Source organism: Melanotaenia boesemani, chromosome 14, assembly GCF_017639745.1.
Source record: "Melanotaenia boesemani isolate fMelBoe1 chromosome 14, fMelBoe1.pri, whole genome shotgun sequence".
NCBI classification, from domain to species: Eukaryota; Metazoa; Chordata; class Actinopteri; order Atheriniformes; family Melanotaeniidae; genus Melanotaenia; species Melanotaenia boesemani.
In genome coordinates this window covers 13970316-13993118 of record NC_055695.1, presented here as the reverse complement: position 1 = coordinate 13993118, position 22803 = coordinate 13970316, and the positions used below count along the sequence as shown (strand labels likewise).

The 22803-nt window shown below is 38.3% G+C and overlaps 1 protein-coding gene across 1 annotated transcript in view; it reads right to left on the bottom strand.

The window, feature by feature from the left end:
* ptprsa (protein tyrosine phosphatase receptor type Sa) overlaps positions 1-22803 on the bottom strand; it is a 127374-nt gene that overhangs the window by 52187 nt on the left and 52384 nt on the right. Inside the window, exons 8-14 of the mRNA XM_042005806.1 lie at positions 19225-19335; positions 16804-16815; positions 8635-8904; positions 7921-8502; positions 7181-7317; positions 6953-7097; positions 294-614 (exon numbers count right to left, since the gene is read on the bottom strand). Of these exons, the coding sequence (XP_041861740.1) occupies positions 294-614; positions 6953-7097; positions 7181-7317; positions 7921-8502; positions 8635-8904; positions 16804-16815; positions 19225-19335 (1578 nt within the window). The remainder of the gene's footprint in view (positions 1-293; positions 615-6952; positions 7098-7180; positions 7318-7920; positions 8503-8634; positions 8905-16803; positions 16816-19224; positions 19336-22803) is intronic.

The window sequence follows — 22803 nt, the reverse complement described above, 5'->3', positions numbered from 1 at the left end:
GTAATTAGCTGTATTAAAATATCAATATGCTTGATTTTCCAAGAGTCTCATTACAGTATTTAATGTTCAAGGACTAAAATCCTGGTGTGATTTTGAAATCAAGCAACAAAAGTATAAACTTCTGCATTTACAATCTATTTTTTATTTATTTATTTACTTTTTAATCAAGGCTTATGTGATAAACTGTAAATAAAGTCTAAAAACACTCATATTGAACATTAACTAAATTACAAAAGTCAGAGGAAAACACACTTACAATTCAACTAACATTCTCTTGATGAAAATCTGCTTACCGTCTTCATCTGTCCTACAGATCAGGGGCTCACTCTCCGGGCCCGACCCAATCGCAGTAGAGGCGGACACAGTGATGTGGTACTGGGTCCACTTTTCCAATCGCTGAAGCAACATCTGCTCTTCAGTTGGAGGCACCATGGGCTCCTCCATGACCTCGGTGTCATCACCAGCCCCCTCTGATGGGCCCACCACTTGGTAGAGCACCTTATACCCCGTCAGGTCACCATTCTGACTCTCCAGAGGCGGAGGGCGCCAACTTACCAACAGGCTGGTGGAGCTGGTGCTGCTGCATTTAATTTCTTGAGGGGGAGCTGAGGGCTCTGGTCAGGGGGTAAAGGACAGGAAGGAAAGGGGTAGATGAAGAGGATGGGGAACGGGGAAGGAGGGGTGAAAAACAAAAAAATAAAAAGATGGGAGAGATAAAGAAAATGAACAAAAAGGAAAATCCAAAACTCAAATAAACAATAAGAATAATTAAATAAAAATTTCAAACATAAAAAAGTAAAAAAAAAACATACAAATAAAACAAAAGAAAAAAAAACATAAAGCAAATGCCAACATAAGAACCATAAATAAACAACAGCACAAGCATATGTAATAATGAATCAGGATGGCTACCCGTATCAGTTACTCAAGAATGCAGTTTCATGTATTGTTGGATTAGCTGTTTAGCTCTATCCTAAAGTTTAATCGGTCATCATGGTTTCAGTACTATTGCTATAACTAAGCCACTTGACAATTTTAGATCTATAAATATAGCAAAATTTCTAACTATGATTCAATAATTAATTTAAAAAAACAACAAAAACAAAACTATAATTAATTTTGAAGCACAACTTAGAGGCTAATTTAAATGACCCAAAAAAAGCTACAACCTAACAGGAAGATTACTGTCTGTCCTTTCAGTGTTTCACTGTTGTTCTGAAGGCTGTTAAAACCTTCACTTGTGCAGTTTCTTTATCACACTCAGCACCAGCTTCTGAAACAACTTGTTTTTGTCCAGAGTGTGTTGTGCACAGGTGATGAAATCTGTCACTATTTGTTTGCAGTAAGGTATTATATGGATAAAAGCACATGAAAGTAGAGCTTCTCTTGTTCCTGCAGGATGATTTAATATCACAGTGAACTGCTTCCATCTTGATGTAGCAATTCCAGTTCATTATTACACCTTTGGTCTGTTAAGCAGATAAAAATGACACAATAAATAAAAGCAAAATTATGTCATCATAAAAAAGGACACTCCACACAGCAATTTAAGGAAAGAAATTGAAATAAAAAAAAAAAGTATGGAAAAAAGCAGCAGCATGTTCACATTCCAAAACAAAAACTGGAAACATAAATTATGAACAAAAGAAGAGCACTAAAAAAGACATTTTTTCTGTAACCCAAAATACTCTAAATGACAACTTATAAAAACTATGGAAAAACAAAACAAATATAAAAAAAAAACAATTTATAAAGAAAAGCAAACCAACTCACAAACAAAAATCACAAGATTTGTCTGCATCATACGTACCTGATTCCCAAAAACACAACATTTTAAGACTTTCTTACCACCAGCACCTGGCTACAGAGTGTGCTATCTCTGGAGGCAGTGAGCAGCAACGCTTTCCCTTCCAAAAAGCATTTTATAAATTTTAAAATCAATTCCCGTTATTGAATCAGCAAGCATGTCTAATTTTTATCCACTTAGAGCTAGTTTGGAACCCACCTAGAGGTTAGCGAGAGGGAAAGAGTTGGCTCTGTGCTGTAAGGACTGTTTAATACTGTATTGTTGGGCCTGAGGGTCCACAAGACTGTGAGAGGGGAAGCCATGTGCGAAGGGAGGGGGGGGGGGGGTATTTTGTGGTTGAACTTGGCCAAGCTCAAAAACATCCTTCTTTGTTGACAATTTATACAAATAAATCCCATTTCATAGCAGAGTGTCTATGCATCTTTGTGAAGCCACAAGACACAAGAATAGAGTAAGAAACAGTAAAAGCTTGTATAAGGGAATTCGTAAAAGTTTAATGATAATGTTCTGACTGTAATGTCACGTTGGGAAGAACAGCTTTAAAAATGAAAATAAAAACTAGGAGTTTTGAGTATAAAGGGGTCCATCCTGGGAAAACTGAATGTTCCGGCTCACAAAAATAAGACAGGGCCTCAGCCACAGTTTCCAAACCCTTCTCTGTGTCCAATGGGCTTATTTACTTAAGGTCTTACTGGATTTTGAGCCTTTCAGCTTCTTTCCTTTGCCCATATTGTATTTGCAAACTCTCCACGTCAAAAATGATTGCTCAGTTCTCAATCTTTGTGGTACGAAAAAGGCTATGAATCTGACATGGACTGGGCTATCACAGCACACAGGCATCCCCAAGCCTGATAAGGGTTTAAGTCTGGATGGGGCACAGCTTTAATAAAGTGCATATCCCATGAAGGCCAGTAGTAGGATTATGGATACTAGAACTATACAACCACAAAAGAAATAACTCAGCTAAGGTTTCACTCTCGTTTCTTTCAAGCCTTCCTTGAAAGACTTTCTGAAAAGCTATTTGACAAATAATTAGTCATGTCCACATTCATATCCTTCCTTTTGACTTTTAAGTCTGCTGTGATGTGAACAGGAGCTCTGGGTCTAAACTCTGTAATGTCAAGCTCTGGTGGCACACCTAATAATTACACCTTAAGATTAAACTGCAACTCCTCCAGTGGTTATGCCACAGCATAGCTACAACGGCTACAACTAAGTGCTTGTTGTTGACTATTAAAATACTTAATACTGCTGATGTTTTTTCCTGTCAGAGTTTAAATACATATCTGTGCTTAGACTGCATTTCATGGGAAGCCTCAAATGACAGGATGTTTGTATTGTAGATCATTATGGAATTAATCCCTGAAATGTCAAATGGTCATGGTGTAGCTCACACAAATATTCCAATATATCTAAAAACCTACCGCAATTACATTAAGTGGGGGGGGAGGTAGGCTAAACTGCTTGTTTGGCTAAATACAGAGGATTTAGAATCTGCCACTTTAATTTTAGAGATAGCTCTTGACTGGCCACTGGCAGGTTCTAGGTATAATCTAAATGTGTAACAAAGCCTGACAATCCAAGGCCTCGGCTCATAGGAAAGCATGAAATTAATTCCGACGCTATGAAATGGGATTCTTATCTGCCATTCTGGGGCCCTGCAGTCCCTTAACACCCACTCCCAGGGTCTGTCTTAAGTTCTGTTACCGTGCATTGCATCTGGGTAACAGCTAAAAGAAATACTGGGAGCCTTCCCAACTCTCGGGTTATGGACCCACTAGACCACGTCTGAACAGTCTCACAAAAATGGTCTCAACCTGGTCTGACAAAATGGTAGCATAACGCATGAGGCTTTGCTTCTGAATGAGGACCAGTGCTGCCAGAAACATCTTAGTAACAAGAGAAAACAGTATGATAATACAGTATACAGTATAATAATAATAATAATAATAATAATAATAATAATAATAATGATAATAATAATATCTATTAAGAGTTCTTGACAGAGTGGTCCCCATGACAAGCCTGCTGGGTAATGCTACTAGGACTGAGCACAAACTTTAACAATCTCAACATTTTTAGCATTGATAATATTGAAGAAAAAAAACTAAACAAAACAAAAAAAAACAAACAAGCAAACAAAAAGAGCCTGGAAAATCATTTTGTACTGTCTGTCTTTTCACTTTGTGGCACGGGGCTTCAGTCTGCCAAACTACTGCCATAAATCCAATCCTGAGATTAAATGGCTCAGAATCTGCTGCTAGTATTAAACTCAAACTTGTAAACAAGCAACAGAAAATTTCCTGGATGCACTACGCTGTAACATGTTTCTGGAGGAAAGGAGCAAAATGTATTTAATTTTGTTTGGCTGCAGAAATTTGACTTTCCCTGAATTTTTTCCAGCTTCAAAGGAAATCTATTCAAACAAGTAGTGAATCAGACAACTTAAAAAGTGAGTAACATCTTTGTCACATGTTTTTGGACTGCTTTATTTTATAGCAGCTATTAATAACAGTGATTTAGGTAATTTAGAGTGACACTATTATGTGTTTGTACAAAACTACCCAATACACAGCAAAATAAACTCCGATCCAATGCCTGTGGCAGTTTACTGCCCAAATAAAGACACTATTTCTGACATCTATGATCTGTTAAATACTAAATAAAAATGAAAGAAAATCACATAAAATAAAATAAAATTAAACAAACATAATAAAATGCTATTCTAAGACTCCTCAAAAACAAATAAAAAGAAATTAATGTGGCAGAGTGAATCCCTTTACCACACATTTACTTACCTTAGAGGGTCCAAAAGTTAGTTTTTGTAGAAAATATTTTATTTAGTCCAAGTTAGTATTAGGTTTTTCTGGCTTCAGTGCTGACAAAACAATGTAGTGTAAAGTACACCTGCCTGTGCAGTTTTCTCTGCATGAAAAGTAAGAGTTGAGAAACCTTAAACCTTAATGTGAAATTATTGCAGTAAAATGGATAAAAAAGATAACTATGGCTATTAACCAATTCTCATGGTTTCTATGGCGAGCCTGAAGATGTTGTAGTTGCTTGTGTCTGTGGTGGACATGGGTTCATGCAAGAACCCAACAAAAATATCAAAACTGCAGCAAGCTGCCGTTTGGAGAATGTCAAACCAAAAGGTTGAGGTTACCCCAAAATTAACAGAAAAATATAAATAAAAAGATCCAACTCAAGCTTTTAACAAAATATTTAACACAAAAGAAGGAGAAGTTGGAAGTGAGCAATGTGATGTCAAGCCATTCCAAGGAGTGTTTTTTGTCCCAATACACCAGAGATCAAGTGGCAAAGAGAGAAAAAGAGCTGGCATAGGGTGATGTAAGAATAAAAGTTGAGGTGTTTCAGTCCCATTTGCTTGCAGTTTACAAGTCAGCAACAAATGCAAAATCAGAGGCAAGGGAACCACAAACACACACTGACAGGGGAGGATGTGAACAGACACTCGAGACACGCCAAGACAGAAATGGGGACAGATAAACATCATGTGTTTACATGCTTGAAGTGATCAAAGATCAACAGTGCAACTATGGCTTCTCAACAGCACCCCAAGTGGGTAGGAGAGTGTGTTGCATGCAAGAGGCGCTCTCCTGTGTAGCGCTGCTGCCTAGCAGTAACAAAAAGAATCGTGAAGTGGTTCATCGAACGCCCCCCACCCTCACACTCACATGTGGGGACACAGTCAACAAGTTGCACTAGTAGAAACCAAAAATGTGTTAACAGAAGTCTGCTCCCACCACCATGGCTCTCCTAAAGTTCAGTGGTTTAACAATCTCAGCATCTTCCAAGGCTGTCACTTTAATGAGAACAAAAGTGGTCACTGCACAAGCACATTTGTCTTAATCTAAATCATGTATCATCAAAATCCACTATGACTAGTTCAAATCCACCTGTAATCTCATAAATCCAGCCACAATTTCAATCTTTGCTGTATTAGATGTTAATAAACATTATAATTCTTAATCTTTTTTTACAGTGTAAACACAGGAGAGAAAAATGGCATGTCATTCAAATAGTACTTATTTCTACTACTGGATATTTGACTTCGTAAGTCACGTTGTGTGAGGAAGCTAATAGTAAAGAAACAGGTCCCAGGTGGCCCCAAATTTATGCTTACACAGTCACCTTATATTACATTTTCTTTTCTTTTTTTCATTGGTAAACACTGCTGAATGACATCTTCTATCTTTACTGCCTAAATCACTGGTCATGGAAATTGTGCACCAACCCAACAGCAGTTTTTGACACCCTGGGATGAGAACAGGTTATATTAGCTGCCTCTGTAGAATCAACTTATGTGTTTAATGATATCTAGTGTAAATAGTAAAAGGCTGGATTAAACTGTTTAGTTTTCATTTTGCCATCTGTAAACTAAAAGATTAAGGAAAGAAGAGATCTACTGCAACACAGTTAGGAGTAGGAATTCCAGTACTTTTTGTTGATTGTTTGTTGTTCTTTTCTTTAGCAATAGTTTAAATGAGAGCCTTGGTGGTCTTTGAAGGGAAGTGACTTTTTTGTGTCTGTCAGGTGCTAAGTGCACTTGCTGTTGACAAAAGGGAAAGGATTTATGAATAAAAGTGAAAAGGAAATGAAGAAAACTGCCAAAGTCTGTCTATATAGACTTTAAATTTGTTTGACAGTTGATGACACTCATATTGTTGCACCACAGCAAAGTAAAAAAAAAAAAAAATGTAGTAAAACATTAATAGACGCTGTCAGCATTTTTTTTTTTTTTTTACCATAGTTTTACCTGCAGCTGTCCTTAGTATAAATGCCATGTCACAGACAGTTGAAAGTAACATTTTTACAGTACAAAATAGGTTATATACAAATATATGAAACCACATGTTTAGGTGAGAATTCAACAATCACTTTGCTATATGGCCTCAAAGCTTTTATTATTTCTCAGAAAAAAGTCATAACTCCGAGGCGATGAGGCAGTTATCAGAGTAAAGTTTGCACATTTTAGTTAAAAGAAAAGGAAAAACTCATTAAAAAAATACCCTTTAGTAAAGACTCACGGAGATATAAAATCATTAAAAGATAACGATTTACTGGGTAAAACCTTTGTTAGCTGCAAAGAAAACAGGAGAGAAGATTGAATAAAATTCTACATACTGGCTTGCAAGGTCTTCTGTGAAATTTCATTTGTGAAGGCCCCAATGCCTTTGTTAGAAATAGCTGCCAGGGAGAAGCGGTACTCTGTATTTGGACGGAGACCTTCCACAACATATGATCTCGTGGGTCCAAATGTTTTCTTCATCTGTTAAATTTAGAAATAAGTCATTGAAAAACCTTCATAAAGGTGCCGCCATGTTATGCTTGAAGAATTTGAATTGTTTTTACCTGGGTGCCAACATTGCCTTCCAGGTAGCGGAGTTCATAATTTATAATTCCTTCTTTCTCATAGGCAGGTTCCCAGGTCAGCTCAATGCTGGTGTCAGACACAGCGCCAACCTGGAATTTGGATGGCTGTCCTGGAACTGGAGAACACAGCAGAGGTCATGTTAGAAAAGATGAAAAGAGGGACAATGTAGTAAAAGATTAGGGGTAACTTTATAACTTCTTTAATTACATCTAATCAGTGACAGGAGGATAGTGCAAATGGGGATAATTTGGCAGGGGATTTGAAAAATTAAATGAAGAAAATATTACAATAAAAAAGTCGTTCTATCCTGATTTTTGGCCCCTGAAAGTTTGAAACTCATCTTTTCCTCAGCATGAATGCAATGATCTTTTTTAACTTTGTTATCTTAGTGGCTTACCAGATGTTAGTTTCTATTTGGCTGTTTATTAGACAATCATAATCAAACAACTTTAAAGATGTGAGTGATTTTCACACAGCAGGAAAGAGTCTGTTAGCAATCTCAGTGAATCTGAAGTGTTAGAAAATGCTGTTGATCCATAGAAACAACTAAAATTCTTCATTGATTTCAAATAAATTTTACAGAAATGATTTACAACATTTACAACAAAATTACAACATAACACATCCTACAGTTACCAAAGACATTACAGGGGTGTATTTTGAAAGAAGCACCAACACCAGTGGCTCTACTGACTGAAATCAGGCTTTATGTCCTTACCTCCTTGCACTACTTTGACATGGATGGGCTCTGAGAAAGGTCCATCTCCCACAGAGGTGAATGCAAGGACTCTGATAGTGTATGTCTCCTGAGGGACAAGGCTCTGGATAGTGGTGATGATGCTGTCCTGGACATTATGGATCTGCCAGAGACTCATGAGCTGTGAGTTATCCATGGTATAATAAACTCGGTAGCCCTTGATCTGGCCATTGGGCTCTTCGGGCTCTTCCCACTGCACCATCATTGTGTTTTGAGGAAGAATCTGGGCCTTAACATTTCTTGGTGGACTGGCAGGGGCTTGTTCCCCAGTTCGTGTTTCAACTGGCTCACTGGGAGGACCCTGCCCGATTGTATTGACAGCAGACACACGGATTTCATACTCCGTGTTGGGGTAGAGGCCACCAATGCTGTAACGTGTAGTGGTGATGTCATCCTTTATGTCATATTTGCTGTCTGGGGACTTGGACCTATACTGTATGATGTAGTGTGTCACTGGGTCTGGGTTTCCTGAATCCCAGGTAATGGTAACACTTGTGGCAGTGGTTTCAGTAACCACAGGAGTACCTGGAGGCTTGGGAAGAGCTGTTGTGGTAACAAAACAGGAAGAGAGTCATTTATTGTGGCAGAGACTGTGGAGACCGATTTTTGTGCAAATTAAAATGAAGTTAACCTTTTCCATAATTACTAAACACAACATGCACGTCTATCTCTTACATTTGACAATGATCTGTGCCACAGATTCGATGATGCCAAGGCTGCTCATGGCCACACAGGTATAGTTGGCTGACTCATGGACACTGCTCAGCTCAAGAACATTTCTGCCCACTGGCATCTCATCCTCCGGTGTCAAATCCTCAGAGTTCAGCATCCACTTGACATAAGGCATGGGCGACCCCACTGCCACACACGTTATGTTCACACTGCCACCTGGCATTATTTCCTGACTCGTAGGTGGAATGGAGAAGCGAGGAGGCACCCGCCGGACTGGGAGAAGGCATGAGGAAGGGGACAGGATGACAAAAGAGGGCATGGGGAGTCAAAAAGAAGAGAAAAAAGAGAGGTAACAAGAGAGGCCGATGAAAATTAACCCTTCTCAAGGAAACACATCACACAAAAGATTCAACGTGGTAAATGAGAACTAAAAAAAATAAAACTAGACTCTTGAAAACATAAAATATACAAATAATAAGAAGGAACTAAACTAACAGAATTGCTTCAACAACAATATAGATTAACAATTAAGCAACGATTCATAGCAACAAGGTTCCATTGACCAATATTTGACCCATCACAGCACAAGTAAAGACACAAAAATCTATTATGAGTTTCTCATCTTTGGCACTGAACTCCTAAGGTATAAAAAAACTACAATGTAACCTGGTCCTGAAGTATGAAGGTGTAAAGTAAAGGCCATGTGATATAGTTGTCACATAGGCCCAACATGGCAACCTGGAACTTCCTGTCCTCTCAGGCACTCATGCCAAACAGGAAGTAGGCCATTGCAGGCTTCTCCCACAGCACAGGAAGTGTAGGGTTACTGAACTATGTTGACCATCTCTGTGAGGTCTCTAACCACATTCTAGCATATATTTGCACTTGACGCCTATCTTTATTTCCTAGTCATCTTAAAGATGAGAAACTTTAATCAGATTTTTGTGGTTTAGGGTAGATCCACTGGACAAAGCCTTATTAAGATCTGACACGGTTCCATTGATAGATGCAGCTATCAGTTTCACAGACAGCATGCATAAATAGATTGAGGTAAATTAAGAAGTAAATGATAACAAAATCAGATAAAAACTTGAGATAAAATGCATAGAGGAATATAACTGAAGGTTCGCTAGCATGCCCAGACAAAAGACGACTGGAGAGGAAAGTAGAAGTACAAAATAGAGGATATAACATCCGAAAAAAGGATAGAAAGAAAGGAAACAGAGAAGCAAAGAGAGACAGAGGGAGAAAAGGAGAGGGGAAGGTCGGAGGAGGGTAAAGGGGGAGTAACCCGCCTCAGTGCTGTGTAAACTTTGTTTTTCTTCAGCTAATGTGACAAAATGTGATTGTGGCACATTGTCACATCGCAGTCCCAGTTAACACAAAGTAAGTATTGGAGAACAAGGTGTGTGCCTAGAAATACACAGAAAAAGAATTATAGCAATTGTAACTGGAGAGCTAAGTATCACAGAGTGTAGGAGTTAAACAGAACTGGATCCACAGTGAGCAGAGATTCAGAGAGTAAGAAAGAGATGGCAGGAGAGGAAAAGAGAGATGAGTAAAAGGCAGAATGCCAGCAAAAAGAGTGAGACAGGGAGAACCTCAGAAGTCATGGAGAGGACTTGAAACTGAAGTGGAAAGATAATGAACCTGAGACGCAGAGGAAGGGCGTGACAGGTACAGAGTACTTGCATGTCTGTGTATGTATAGGTTCATAAATGTGTACACTTTTTGCATTAGTGTAGCATGAGTGTGCGTGTGTACAGTATGTAAAAATCAAAAAGAGTGAAAGAGTATGATTTTGCCAAAATAATGTGTGTTAATGAGAGGCATCCCAGCAAGCACTTGACATAAACTGACACGGGAATTTACTAACCCTTACTCAAATTAAAAAGTTTTCTCAGGATCACATATTGCAATTTCTTTCAGCCCATGATGAGTTCATTTGAAAAGTTTCCTCTTATTTGTATGTGCCTGGTCAGGTACTACATTGTGTGGAATCAGGAAATGTGCCCTTTTGGAGAATAAGAACTTATATAGGAAATAATAATCAAACAGTGTTGAACTTATTTAAACAAAAAGGTCTTGAATTCACAAACAATATAGCTTACTTAAGAGCTTAATGCATTCTGTTTTTGAGCTTTAACAGCAGAGTAAACCACATAAATTACATTTATTCAAAGTCTAAATGTTTGTTGGGATGCAGAGTTAAAAAAGAGAGACAGAAAGTAGTAAAAAAATGGAAGAGATGACTTTAGAGATAGACATAAGAAAGATAGGTCTGAGAGACAAGACACGAGGCAGAACAAAACAGACTCAAGCAGCAAGACAGCAGACAAAACAGACAGAGAGGGAGACCGATGGACACGCAGACATACTGTACAATACGCAACAGGGAAGGGCTGGGTTTGGGTTGTCAGAAAAAGAGGGAGGAGTAGGAGGAGGAGGAGGATTTAAGTGTGGGAATAGAATAAGTAAACTATGACTTAAAATAATAAAATAATAATAAAAAAATAAAGACAAAAGAAAAGATCATGGCTCTAAAGTGGGTTTGGTAGTCTCACACACTGGGGCTTAAAATCAAGACTCAGGTACACGTCCCCTCCTCGCCACCTTAAACATTGCACCGCAGTGCAATCAGAACTTAAGTGTCAGGTTGGTGGATGTGACGTGTGTGTGTGTGTGTGTGGAGGGAAAGGAAGGTAGGAACTGAGGGGGACATCTAAGGTAGAGACTGAAAGGGGCTTTAAGGATAGATAGCATTCCAAAATACACCGTGTCGATCCAAATGGGATTCATATGATCGTTGCATGGCACAATTTCATATTTTCCACCAAACTAATGCACACATATCACCTACACACACCAAGGGGGAGTTTTACCTGATAGCTGGCATGATCCCTAATTACTGCAAATACAGACAGTGGTTCATACAGTACCAGTCAAAACGTCTGGACACATTTACCCATTAGATTTGATAGGAAAGTGCTTCCATACTTTTGACTGGTACTGTGAATGCAAAGATTTGGGATGAATAAAAGCAAGTGGACATTGCGTGTGATCTTTAAATGGTGGAAATACATTTAGTGTTATTAGCTTCAACAGCCAAAACATATTCAGCCATAAAAGCTGCTTTATATGAAATAAATATTTATATAAAAACTTATTATCAATTTCTATCTGAAAGAGGGAAACCAAGACAGGAAGCTAGTGTTGGGCTGTCATCTTTCGAACTACTCTGTATACAACCTTGCAATTCACTGTTTAATTGTTAATTAACTACTCTGCCCTGCACAAGACATGACCAGACCTTGAGGGCAAAAAGTTCATAGCTGATCTTTGACGTAACACTTTATGTTGTGAAAACATCATAAACTGTAAAACAAAAACAAAAAGAAAAACAAAGAAATAAAAAAACAAAAACAAAACAAAACCAAAAAAACAAACAAACAAACAAACAAAAAAACGTACCTATAAAATCTTAAGATTATTCTGTTATTTTTTAAAAAAAAGGCAAATCTTTGCGCTAGTAGCAAACATGGCTTTGGACCAAAAACATATTGGTTGAAATATGCCTGTTTAATCATGACATTGTCATGTAAGGACTCTGGGAGATATTCCAAAAAGAAAACAAAATGTATGAGTCTTTAAAAAGATCCCATCATTTTATCATATGTATATATATATATATATATATATATATATATATATTATAATTATCCCTCTAAAAAATTTAAATTAAATTTTATAAAAATGTAAAGAACAAACCAAACAGAACAAAGAAAAAAACCCTAACTGAACGACAAAGGTGAAAGGGCAGCCCATTCCTCAAACAGACATGCATGGGTGTGGCTATGGCATGAGTGACATATACAGGTGCACCCCCATCTGCTTGGGCAGACACCAGAAAACCAATACAACCCCCCCCCCCCCCCAAAAAATAAATAAATAAAAAAAAAAAAAAAAAAAGGAAATGTCACCCAAGCCCATCCAAGCATGCCATTCATTCCTAAAACCAGCATTGTTTCAGACACACACGCACAAAATCATTTGAAAGGAAACAAATTAAATTTAACAAAACCACAAACAGAACTACGTCCGAACAGCAAAGACAGTACCAGAGTGCAGCTGTGTTCACATAGAGGTATGCATCAATACTATTAGATGTTTTTCAGCTATGATTTGTTCTCTTGAATTTTTTTTTCAATCCAAAAGAACTGTGAGAAATGTATACGACAGACAGATTTCTTTGGGGAGAAATGTCCAATCAAAGTGTGTCTGGGGGTGCTCTTCTCTCCCTGGGGCTCAGGTCAGCTAATGGACCGGGAGCTGTAGTGGTTGAGTGAATGAGGTTTCCTCACAGGGAGATTCCTCGGTTTATCTTTCAGTACTGATAATGGCATAGGCAGTGAGGTAACTAACACCAGTTACCAGCCAAACGCTGGTGACTTTACGGCAGTGGATTAGAATTATACAACTTAACGAGACAACACATCACTTAATTGGTTTTAATATAATCAATTACAGTATGTGATAAAACTGGAATTTGTACAACCAGATAAAAGGGCAGATATCTGGGAGAGTCTACTTGTAACCAGCATACACTGTGAGTCTAATAGGGAAAGGGGATTTGGATTTCTGATACACTAAAAATTGACAACTGATGCTACAGCACACTATGATTTAGACTGAGAGAGATAATGATAAACCTTACAGTGCTGCGAACACTATGGGAGACAACATTAACTGTGCAGCTACATCTCAATGTCACATGTTAATGAGTCACTGCGCTATAACTGGACACAAGCCTGCAGGATATGTCTGAATGTTCAACTGATTTGTCAAGTCACTAGTTTGTGTGAGTGGCACCCTTTTCTATCATACCTTCAAATAGTATTAACAGCAAAACAATGAAAATAAAGAATCCCAATTGCATGGACAGGCTCCTCATTCACAGAGACCAGGAGCCCAGCCGGCCCATTTGGAATTAAGAGAAAATAAGAGAAACATATACCTTTCATTTGGTCTCATAACAACATGTAATCTTGTTTCAAGCCCCAATGTGGAGAGAAAGACAAGAAGTCGTACACTGGACGAGGTGAGAAGCAGTCGAGAGAGAATGCCAGAGTACTGTACTAACTAATAATGGGCAGTGTTGTGAAGGGATTTGTGCCAAAAAACAGAGGTCAGAAGGTGGACATTATCGGCCATTTTGGTGAGGCAGATTTTGCTGCCCCAAAATGAAGGGGGAAGCCAAAATAATGTGCAGCCTTTAGTGTCACCTTGAAGCTGAGATTACACCCTCTTGCTGCCTGAGGACACAGGCACAGTATGGAGATCCTTTAGTCACACTTGCTGGGTTAGTCCTACGGCATTTACATTTAAGCTGCAGGGGTCGGCCTGTATTAACATACCTTGGCTGCGCCAATGCTAAACAGTCTCTATAGGTGGCTCATCAAAATGGAAATTATTACCAAAAGGAAACTGACAGGAATCATGAAAGGAGTAAATAATTATAGCAAGTACTGGATTGAAGAGATTTCAGAGTGTATCATATTTTTCTGTTGTCTTACAGGTAGATGACAAGCAGCTAAGTCATACTGCAAGTACATCCCCTCACTGTGGCAATCCCTTCAGTGAATACCATGATTCAAATTGTAAAAGGGAGTAATTTCACATGTTTGCATTAGAATAAAAGGCAATGATGTTTTGTATCAAACTAATTTTTGATAGCAAGCTAACCGTTTTAAAATGTGGGTATTATCTTCTGGACTCCTTCAGACAAACATCTAATAGAGATGGCAGGAATTTGTTTTGGCCAGTGAGAACATAAGGTGTAATCTAGCTTTCTTTCCCAACATCACACACAAATGCTTAGCAGGACATGCAAGCACATTCAAGAACAAGCATGTAACATTGCAACAGGGTTGACATGCACATGCATACATAACAGCACAGTCTTTCTGCATCACTGTTATTTTAATAACTTGGGATTAGATAGTCAGGCCAGATGTGGAAAGGATTCATTTCTTTCAAATAATTTGTTCCACACGTTGTGGACAATGATTTATTGAAGGCAGCAGGATCAATTTAGTAACTCGAAGTTTTTGCAGACTACAATTTCTGATGTTAGGACTTTTGACACCCTGTATGTGCATGGTGACATAGTAACTAAAATCTTCATCTGTGTGTGAGATAACTACCTGGTCAGGACAGATTATGTATTTCCCTGATGATCTACCTCAATGAAATATAAAGTGACTAGTGCTGTGCAAATTAATGACATGTTCGTGGCACTCTAGGGCTAAAAGATGATGGCATGGAGTATTTTCAGAATTGGTTGGCTTACCATCATTTCAAAACTTACAGTGGCTAATATTAAATCTTCAGAAATCAGGTGTGTCAGCAGTCACCTGAAAAATATGTCTACCTCAAACTCCCTTGTCAGCTTGTGCATATTTGGTAAGATAACAGCAACTGTCAAAGTGCCTGAAAGTTAAATATGCCTGGCTTCCAAAGTTGGGTAAAATAAGTTTTACAAAAGTAAATTCAGTTCTAGCTTTTGGAGAAATAATGTATTCCTATAAATGCGAACAGTTACCAAAGCATGAAAATTGTTAATTAATGTGCTGTTGGAGCAGTGGCCTTTTTCAGTATGACTTCCAGATACATTAGTTTAATCCTCTGGAGATTGGTACATTTTGATAGCCACACATACAAATGCTGACAATCTTAGAAGAGGCTGATGGCAGGAAAATGTGTTATCTCCTCTACCTGAAAGAACGATATGCCTGACCTACTCAGACTTGCTGAGATACATGTAATATCCTGAGCCAAGTGCTGAGATTCCTTCCCAGAAACATGTATCTTACATATTCATGAAAGTAGCAGAGATGGGAAATTTTACAGGCCAAAAACTACAGCAGTTGGCATGTGAATGTAAAGATTTGATTATATTCCAATTACATCTGCACTGTAAAGTTTTGCTTATTATACTTCGCTCATTCTTCTTGCTGTTGTTCAGGGACTATATTATTCACATTAGGAAAACAAACAACAAAAAACCCCCAAAACAAAACATGGTCTTCATCACTACTAACATCTATTCAATTACAAGAGTGTGTGGATGTGCACACAAATGAGAGGTTTTTGAATAACTGAATACAATTTTAGAGCCATGACAATGAGAAAACACAAAATAGCACTCAGTCAACAAAGCCAATCACGAGTTGCTGCGATTTAGAGAAAAAAAGTATCTTTGAGCACTCTCTAAGCAACAGCAAATGTGAAGTCATTATATTGTTATTGATCCAAACAACAGTGTAAATGGCATCCTTTAATGGCTGCCTGAAATCACCATGGAACCCAATCAGGCCTGATCAGGTCCAATTTTTTCAGTAATGGATCACTTTAAACAAGATGACAGGAACACTGGCTGTAAACACACTTATCGTTTCATTCGGCATTTGCACTCCGAGACTCGTGAAGCAGAGCAGCATCAGTTTGAAAAAGAAACAGAAATCTCACAAACAAATAAACCACAAAAAGACAAACATCTTTAACAGAAAGATAAGATCAGAAATTCAACTGAAACAGAAGGAAACACACAAACACAACACTGGAATCAAACACAAAACATAACCAAAAAATAAGGTAAGCCAAAGAAGAGGGTTGTATCAGGGAAAAAAAAACGAAGAAACCAAAGAAGGAAAGGGGGACAACTGAATTAAACCCAGGGATTGCAGAAAGAAAAGAAGACCATTGTGGTCAAAGGGAATTTGCAGAGGCATGCAAGCGCAGTTACATTCTCCCATCATGCAACAGGTTCTGTAATTTCCACATGCTGGGTATCCATGACAACATGTGCAACAAAGCCTTTAGGTGCAGAAGCAATACCAAAGGATGCAAAACGAGAAAAGGCCCCACAATGCAAACATAAAAGTAAATTAACAAGACCCGAGCTTATCGGGTTTGCCTTCATCATTTCTTCCTTGGAAATAAATAAAAATTTCTTTATAATCATTTAGCAGTTTGGACTGTTGTAATTTATTTTTTTCAAATTAGTAATTAATTGAGCTCTGCAATAGGCAAATACAGCTAAAATTTTTCAACACGTTGATTTTTTTTTAAAAATGTGGGTTAAAAAAAGTAAAAAAGAAAAAACACACCAACCTTCTCGAAGCTCTGAGGGATGTAAAGGGGTTGATGCAGAACACAATGACATGAGGAGAAGAGAAAAATAGGGGAAACACAGAGAGAGTAAAAAAAGCCACCTCAAGGTGTTTAGCTGCAGCTACATTTCCCTATTTCCTTGTTTTTTTTTTATTCCTTCCTTTCCCTTGTCCGTGCTATCAGTGACACCCGTCTTGAAAGTACACTTGTCTGCCCTCCCCCTTAAATAAACCTAGAACCAAAACAATCAGATTCACCCCAGTGGCTGCACAGTCGCCTGCTAAGGAAAAAAGTAATGCAGCGCCACTGGAGACAAATCAAGTGTACCATTTTCATAATTCAAAATTTCACAAGCTCCTTATGGCCACAAGCAGAGGCTCCTGCAGTGGCCGTTTTTGCATTTATCAGAGAAGGAAACCAAATAAAGATAAAGAAAAGAAAAAAAAAAAACTAATGAGAGATTAAAATAAATAAATAAATAAAAAAGACACAGTTTGGGATGAAATTAGCAGCTGCGGTTCAAGTTAAACATTTCAGAAGCCAATCAGCAACTTTCCTATTACGTTTTCTGTCTGGGTAGTAGCATTAAATCCAGTACAGCATGCCCCATCTTTTACATTTCAGGATTGTTGACTTGATTTTTTTCTCCTCTCAGAATCGATCCCTACAGCTGCTAATCTCAAATGCATTTTGCTTTGTGAACAAAACATAGTCAACATCAAGTATCAGAATTGATTGACAAAAGTTAACTGAAAACAGACAAAGGTTGACACCATCACAGCATAACAAGTGTGTAACATAGTGTGACAGTAGTTAAGTAATTATGACCCTTGTGTACTCTTTTCAAGGCATGCTGATGGAGCCAGTGTTCATGGAAAATTGCATGAATTGTCGGAAATGACATCAGGGTATAGCTGTGTGTTTTCTGACCAAAAGAACTGTTAAATGTCCCAGTGCTGTGTCAATAAAATGTCCCCATCACAGCTTTTTCACGACTGGTGTAGAGGGCTTGAATATAATTTCCAATGAACAGTCTGCTCATAAACAAGGTGGATAGCTACTTGACATTGTCGCTGAATCATAGTGGAGACAGCACAAGCCTCCAGGATGAGTACTAGCAAGAAGAGATGCTAATCTTGATGAACCATTTTTAACCCTCAGCTTCATGGTGCTGATTTTTTCTTCCCTGTGCTTCTATTTCACAGAGCATGATAAAAGTAATAATAATGAAAAAGCAGCTCCCTGACCCATTTTATTATGTCAGAGTGGTGAATTATTTATTGGGAACAAAGTTATTTGGTACACAGCAGCGGGAACAAACTGAGTAGATACCAAGGCATCTTTATTTAATATGCACAATATAAATAATACATGTTGAAAATGCATCTGCTTCAATTTATTAAAGCTCCCTCAACAGGGAATCATTGTCATTTAGCATTAGTAGAGGAAGATATGCTTTTGTCTTCATTGTGTGTTTCCTATTAAACATTTCAGTGCCTGTGACCGATTGTTTTTTATATCTCCACTTTGCTAGAACATGCCAACCAAAATTACTACTGACTGTAAAATCCTTTAAAGATAATACACCAAAGCAGAAACAGGAGAACACTATGGATTTATGCTCCAGTTCAGTATGCAGAAGAAGTAGAGGAACTATACTATTTACTATCTATGCGAGAGATCTTTTTTTGTTTTGTCTTTGATTCAAAGCAGTTGACTGTGTCAACAGTCCATGTCTATTGGGTTTCCTCCCCCAAATCCAGAGAAGGCTAAAGGGGTTGAGATTTTGATTGCTGGGCAATAAGACCTAGCCACTCAATCAAAATCAAGACTTACCGTTTTGCTCCTTCACCTGTAAAAGGACTAATTAAAACAAACAAACAAAAAAAAGTTTGTTCAGACTCTTTTTGGGTCCAAACTTTGATGTAGGGGGACACATTTGATCGGGCCCACAGTTACAGGCTGAAGGTCTTTTACAACCGATAAAGTAAAGACATACGGCTTGTTGTGCTACACATTTCCTTCCGAGTGAGTAGGGGAGGGCATTAAAAAGACAAAATGGATCATAACATCATAACAGAGAAGAACATTAGTTGGTCAATTATAGTTTTACATTTGGAAGTTTCAGTGTATATGAAATTACATTTATGGGCAGGCAATACTATCAGTGCTAGAAGATTTATATTACTTGGGTATTATTATTTGTAAAACACATTTTGTGCAAATACAGTTAGACTAAAATGGAAATGAATGGAAACTATTAACATCTCAACAGTGATGTCACTAAAAGCTAAAGCTGCACTGAGAAGACATTTTATTTAGAATGGGTACATGTCTATTATTATTTATTTATTTATTCTTTTTAAATGAAAGAATTAATTTATTTTTAATGCCTGGCTCTGGGGCCGGGTTGCTCCCTACCTCGCACATAAAGGTTAGCAGGGGACGAGTAGCGCACGCCTTCCTGATTAGACGCCACGCACTCGTACTTCCCCTGGTCTGTTTCCTCGCTGTTCTCGATCTGCAAGGCACCTGGGAAATGACAGCATCCGACAAACACAAAAAAAGGGGAGGGAAAAGAGATGGAAGAAAAAAGAGAGAGGGAGAAGGAAAGTAAGGAGAACATGATTAATCATTCTGACTGTGAATGTGCATGAAGGAATCAGACAGTCTTCTTAATGGTAGATATCTTGAATTTCTCATGACCATTTCACCATGGATTCCTTGCAACGCTTATGCAGATCGACATAACCAACTGAGTTCCACTCAAGCTTCAGCTATCATTGACAAAAATAAAAAAAAAAATAAATAAAAAAAGAGTGAGTTAAATAAATAAAAATGTGAACTGAATCAGTCACACTAAATTTGCAGCCGTGCTGGTACTGGCAACTCGTCTGAGAATGGAGATCAACTACACAGTAATGATGTGTGATGAAATGTAATGGAGAGTGTTGAGATGATCTTATAAACTCAGTGAAATTAGCAAATTATCCTTTGCCTAGAACTCACCAAGGAGAGAGAGAGTGTGTGTGTGTTGTGTGTGTAGAGGGGAAGAGAGGTCATGGGAAAATATGCAGACTTGAACAGCAGTTTATGTCTAAATGAACGCTGGCACGGTAAATAACAGCACTCCTACTCTTTGGGTTATGTGTTCTTTTGAGAAAAATTGCATCTAATATATGTGCATCAATACAATTTATTGCATCCATTGGGGTTCAGTAGCTTTAACTCATTTGTATTCTCTTTTAGTGACTGATCTGCTTCAGAAGACCATTAACATTAAATGCATTCTCTCATTCCACATACACCTCACCTGCACCTCCATTCTCTCTCCCTGCTTTGTCATTATTATTTTATGTGAACACCTCAGGGCTTCTGTTTTTCAAACACACTTTATTTCTTATCTCTGTGTAGATTTTATCTCTCGTCTGTGCCACACAAGACAACCTAAGAGCTGTGCAGCAACACGGGGGAAAGGGAGGGAGGTGAAACACCAGGCGTCAGATCATTCCTCGTTAGAGTGCTGTTGACGGCACTTCCTGATGATATCATTAGGGCTTCTGGCTGGCTCAGCAGACAGATTGCAGCCCAGGCCTCACTGACAAACACAGCACCATCGCTCGTTAATGTTAAGCCAAAAAGCATCAATATGCCAGCAGCTTTCTAATATGTTATAATCTTCTCCATCACATCTGCAAGTTGAGTGAACACAATGTTGTACAATGCTACTATTCTGGAACGCTGGTCGAATAATATGTTTCAGGTCTGCAACAAATGAGACAATCGATCCTGGCTAATTATAAAGATTAGTCACACTTCCACTGTGTCCGTAGTCTAATAGAGAAAGGAGTATTGTAGTCATTGGAGTCTAAACAAATACATTCACCCTTTTAAAAAGAAAACAGACCTGGAGCTACAACCATCTATAGTGCTCCATTCTTTACTTTCTCTCCGTTTCACTCTACAGCTCAGATCATTGTCATTGCTCACAGGGCTCCGTTCCTGGCACATAGCTCATGAACCGAATGAAAATGTCTACCTGCAGAGTGCAGGTGGTGCAGTTTTCACTCTGGGTTTTTAGAAGCATCTGATTTGGATCCGTTTGATGTACGCTTGGAGCAGCTAATGCCAGCGTGGTGGCAGGTGGGTTGGAATGTGCTCAGAAGCTGAGACCACAAAGTAAGGACTGTGTGAAGTTCAACTCCAGGCGGACGGTTCCAGCAAGCCCTGCCAGCGGCTTGTCTGCTCGGCTCCCTCCCCTGAATTATAATATTTTTGGAGGCTTTCTTTTGGGATTTTTTATTTATTTATTTTTTTTCCAAGCCTGCTAGCTTTTGATGAACTGATAATCCAACTGCTTCCAACAACAAAAATGTTAATCTAAAAATGGTAGTGAAGAGCCACCAAGAAGCAGTGAACTGCATCTACTAGTAAAGGAGACAAAGCAAGGAGGAACGATAAGAGCTGCTGAGGAGATAGAGGGAGTGTCATTTGTCCTTGCACATCTTTGGTGGAGACTTCTCACCAGGCGGTATTATCTGTTTCCAAACCCCTACTGGCTTTATTACATACTCCAGCCATCATTTAGAAGTGGAGCTGTGAAGTACACATATGGAGTCTTTCTGTTTTCAGAGCACAGATAGCGGGGAGGAAAGTTAGAGGGTTTAAAAGAAAAGAGAGAAAAGGGAATTAAAAGTGATGGATAAGACAGTAATGCAAACAAAGATGAAGTAAAGATTGATTCTTGCCAAGATATTCCACCCCTCCTTTATTCTACCCAAAACATTTCCATTGCGTCACGTTTTCTTTAAGTCCCAGCTTTATTTTTGTATATTAAAAAAGTGAAATTACTTTAGCACACTAAGGGAATTACTATCTGCAGCCATATAAAAAGCAAACAAAGCTAAACGGAAACCAGTCATCAGTCAGTTAAAAGCCTGATAATATTGATAATATTAAGGTTTAATTACAGACTTCTAAGAAACAGAACCAAATGATTCCCTTTTGATATCCTATCGCCAGGAGCAGTTGAGCGTGGATTTCTGCACACAAACTCCACCCATGTGTTTCTTTGTTACCATTTCCTTTTGTCTCCCTTTCTATCGTTTTCTCTCCCTCTTTTTAAGTTGACGGCGCTCTGCTTTTCATAATTGTGCTCTGTCTCTTCGGCCAGCCTGTGGCTTACCAGAACGCATGTGGCCAGTGGCCTTTTTCATTCTTTTTTTTCCCTTTTATCAGAGAAAGCGGAAACATAAAAAAAAGTAAAAAAATTATCTGTCACGAACACAATAAAACCCGAGCAAAGAGTCTGCTCACACGCTGAGTGTTTACTGATAAAGACACGCTTGGTGACTAACAGTAATGTTTTTTTTTTGTGTGTGTGTGTTGTTCACAAAATGGCCGAACAGGGCTCATTAAATAAGTCCGACATGGGGCCTTGTGGCATGTTGTCCCCGTTTCCAGCTATTATGTCTTATCACATACAAAAATAACTATCGCAGACAAGCTTCATTTGCTTGATTTCAGAGGAAAACATGAAAAAAAAAAAAAAAAAAAAGACAGCTTGTTTGCCAAGAGATGCCTTGCTGTGTAACGTCCATGGCTACTATTTGACATCACACAGTTTGACTGTCTTGATTAGACTCAAATACAGAAAGTCATTGTTTTAAATTTTATATGAGCTACATTAACAACTAGTTGTTAAATGGCCTACTTTTAACACAGTTACATCTATTTTACATAAGTAAGCCAGATTTATAATCCAGTGTGACAGACTATTTAATGAGAACTGTTTTACTTCTAAAGATATCTAATCAAGTTCAATTAAAAAGGACACAAGAACATTGAAGGACACTGAGCTGTTGTGGGAATTGATTTGCGAATGCCCTGGAACAGGCCTGGCTCTCAATCCACTTTGTGGCTACACACACACTGACCATCAGTAAAGTGCAGGACTGCCCCTGTTGAGTCATAATTCATGTTTTACTAGGCCAGAGGACA